Genomic DNA, 3,039 nt, shown 5'->3' on the forward strand with positions numbered 1-3,039 from the left:
AAAAAAAAAAAAAAAAAAAAGAATATATGATAAGGTTTTGTATATTTTACCTGAAAGTGGATATGATAAGGTTTTGTATATTTTACCTGAAAGTGGATAAGATGGAAAGTAATCAAGTGTCAGTTTGTAATTTAGAAAGCTGCTTTGACCTTTTTTTTTTTTTTTTTTTAATCTATAAAACATTAACAACTAGTGAGATCGAAGACCTTAAGCGGGAGAACTCGTCACTACAGGAAAAAGTGGTCAAGGCTGAAAAAAGTGCTGAGGATGTTCAATATCAGGTCTTGGCAACTGATAGTGCAAATCAAGAATATGCAAGGTTTGTAGAAGAAATAAAGCAAAACTACACTTGTTGACTGAGAACCATTAAAGGCAATTTATTTTAAAGAACAGAAAGTTATTTCCTCACAGTTCTAGAGGATAAAAGCCCAAATCAAGGTCTCAGGTTTGTGGATTCCTTCTTTGTAGGTGGCCCTGGGCATTCTGTGGTTCCTTGGCGTTCTTTGGTTTATATAGGATCCTCACTTTGGATGTTCTGTAACTCAGAAGTGATTACATTTAGAACCCACCCTACTCAGATGTAACCTAATTAACGTAACTAATTCCAAACAGAATATTTAGGGGCCGGGATTTCAACACATTCTAGGAGGACACAATACAATCCATGATGAAGAAACAAGGAAAAAATTATTTATGTGCACTTTGTTCCTTTTTACAGTCATCACAGTGACTTGGTTTTTCGGAAAGATAATGTTGCAGTGCATATGCAATTCAATTTAACTTCATATTACAGAAGGCTTATATATTTTATTAAAGATTCACAAATCTTTTAATGTAGTCATTATTGGTTAAAAAACACCTTCTAGTGAGGGATTTTAAATTAATAGCTTAGAAGGCTCTCCTGAAATGAACTTTCCTGATATGAATTAATCTATGTAAATTTGGCTATAAATGTTTAACAGACTTAACTTTCTCAAACCCAAGGATGCTTCTAGATCTGCAGACCAAATCAGCACTGAAAGAAGCAGAAATTAAAGAAATTACAGTTTCTTCTCTTAAAAAAATCACTGATTTACAGAACCAACTCAAGCAACAAGGTGAAGACTTTAAAAAACAATTGGAAGAAGCAGCAAGGTAATCTAGATTTAGAACCTGAGTGCCATCTACCTCAATTATTTTTTCTAATTACTACATTTTCTTAATTGTTCATTTTAATTTAATTTTCCCTTACAGAAAAACTGAAAAAGAAAATATAATGGTAGAATTAACTGAAGAAATTAATAAGTGGCGTCTCCTTTATGAAGAACTGTATAATAAAACAAAACCTTTTCAGGTTTGTCAATTAGAAACTAAATTTACTTGTGGTTGCTTTAGGAATTCACTCTGTTCCTTTTTACAGTCATTACAGTGACTTGGTTTTTCTGAAAGATAATTTTGCAGTGCATTTACAATCCAGTTTAACTTCATATTATAGAAGGCTTATATATTTTATTAAAGATTCACAAATCTTTTAATATAGCCTTTATTGGTTAAAAAAAAAAAAAAAAAACCTGCTAACGAGCTAACGAGGGATTTTAAATTAATAGCTTAGAAGGCTCTCCTGAAATGAACTTTCCTGATATGAATTAATCTATGTAAATTTGTGATCTGTATTTTGTTAGATCTGCCTAAGATCTGCCTAAGTGTTTCTCCAATTAACATGGTGATCTTTTTAAAGAAAAAGAGAATAAATGCTAATTTTGGTACAAAAAATAGTGGAAGGTACAGTATATAGTCATTATGTGATAATCCAGCTGATGTAGGTTAGATGGGCTGACAGGCTTGCTTGCTTTTTTCTGTTTTAAGAAATGAAAATAGTTTAAAAGATTTTCATAGAAAGCTTAAGGAGAGGCTTGAAAATAAGAATATGTCAGTATACTTTGTTTTGTTGTTGTTGTTTACTTTCTGTGGCTTAGCTCTTTCTGGTTTTATGAGAAAAGAAACCTATAAGCCTTTTAAGTCTTATCTTTGTCAAACAAAATCTTTTTTAGGAACAACTGGATGCATTTGAAGCAGAGAGACAGGCTTTGTTGAATGAGCATGGTGCAGCTCAGGATCAGCTGAATAAACTGAGTGATTCATATGCTAAGCTGCTGGGCCATCAGAATCTGAAGCAAAAAATCAAACATGTTGTGAAATTGAAAGATGAAAATAGCCAGCTCAAATCGGTTTGTTAAATGACATTTAGCTTTATTAACAATATTTGGTGGGGGGATTTAGTATCCTATTTATAATCCTTCAGTAAAACTAAAAACTTTGGTATCAGAAAAAAAATAACAGTTGACAGGAAATTCCATCTCAGGGTTGTTGGTTTATTTTAGTGTATTGACTCTTAAATACTTTTGTATTCAGTGTTCCCAAGTTTTCCAGTTACCTCATTAGTATATTGACAATCACTAGTGTAATTGGAAGAATTCACAAGGCATTACACATCCATTTCTATTTGCAAAACAGCAAAGTCCTTGATTTATGTGTATCATAAAGATAAACAGTGTTGCCTGTTCCAGCAAGATGGTGGACTAGGCAGAAAGACTGCACAGACCCTCTTCGACAAAGAAAAGGGAAACCAATTAACACAGACACAGAAGATAATCCTGGACCCCAATTGATGTCTCTGGTTCCCTGTTTACAATCTTGTAAGCTCATTTTACATTGGATATGTCCATAGCTATGGTTTCTGGGTTATGTCATCTTGTGTATTAATGGTCGGTTGTTATTTGCTATTTTTTTTTTCTCTGTTCAAAGTACTCCCTTTAGCATCTGTTGTAAAGTTGGTCTGGTTTTAACAAATTTGCTTAGTTTCTGCTTATTTGGAAATCTCCTAATCTCCAATTGGCAAGTGAGGACAACTACAAACAAAAAGAGGGAAAAGACTGTGTAGTTATAGAACTTCTAAATGGTGAGGAAGGTAAGAGAGTTGCAAGATAGAATAAACTGTCTAAACTCGGGGAGAAAATTGTAAATCATAGGGTAACCTCAAAGAAAAATGATAAACCTTCA

At 32.8% G+C, this 3,039-nt stretch overlaps 1 protein-coding gene across 1 annotated transcript in view; it reads left to right on the forward strand.

The window, feature by feature from the left end:
• HMMR (hyaluronan mediated motility receptor) overlaps positions 1–3,039 on the forward strand; it is an 80,599-nt gene that overhangs the window by 70,883 nt on the left and 6,677 nt on the right. Inside the window, 4 exon segments of the mRNA XM_042782270.1 lie at positions 94–319; positions 985–1,134; positions 1,234–1,333; positions 2,031–2,207. Coding sequence (XP_042638204.1) covers positions 94–319; positions 985–1,134; positions 1,234–1,333; positions 2,031–2,207 — 653 coding nt within the window.

The sequence above is a fragment of the Orycteropus afer genome, unplaced genomic scaffold (genome assembly GCF_000298275.1).
Source record: "Orycteropus afer afer isolate SDZICR_OR568_19922 unplaced genomic scaffold, OryAfe1.0 scaffold00279, whole genome shotgun sequence".
Classification (NCBI taxonomy): domain Eukaryota; kingdom Metazoa; phylum Chordata; class Mammalia; order Tubulidentata; family Orycteropodidae; genus Orycteropus; species Orycteropus afer.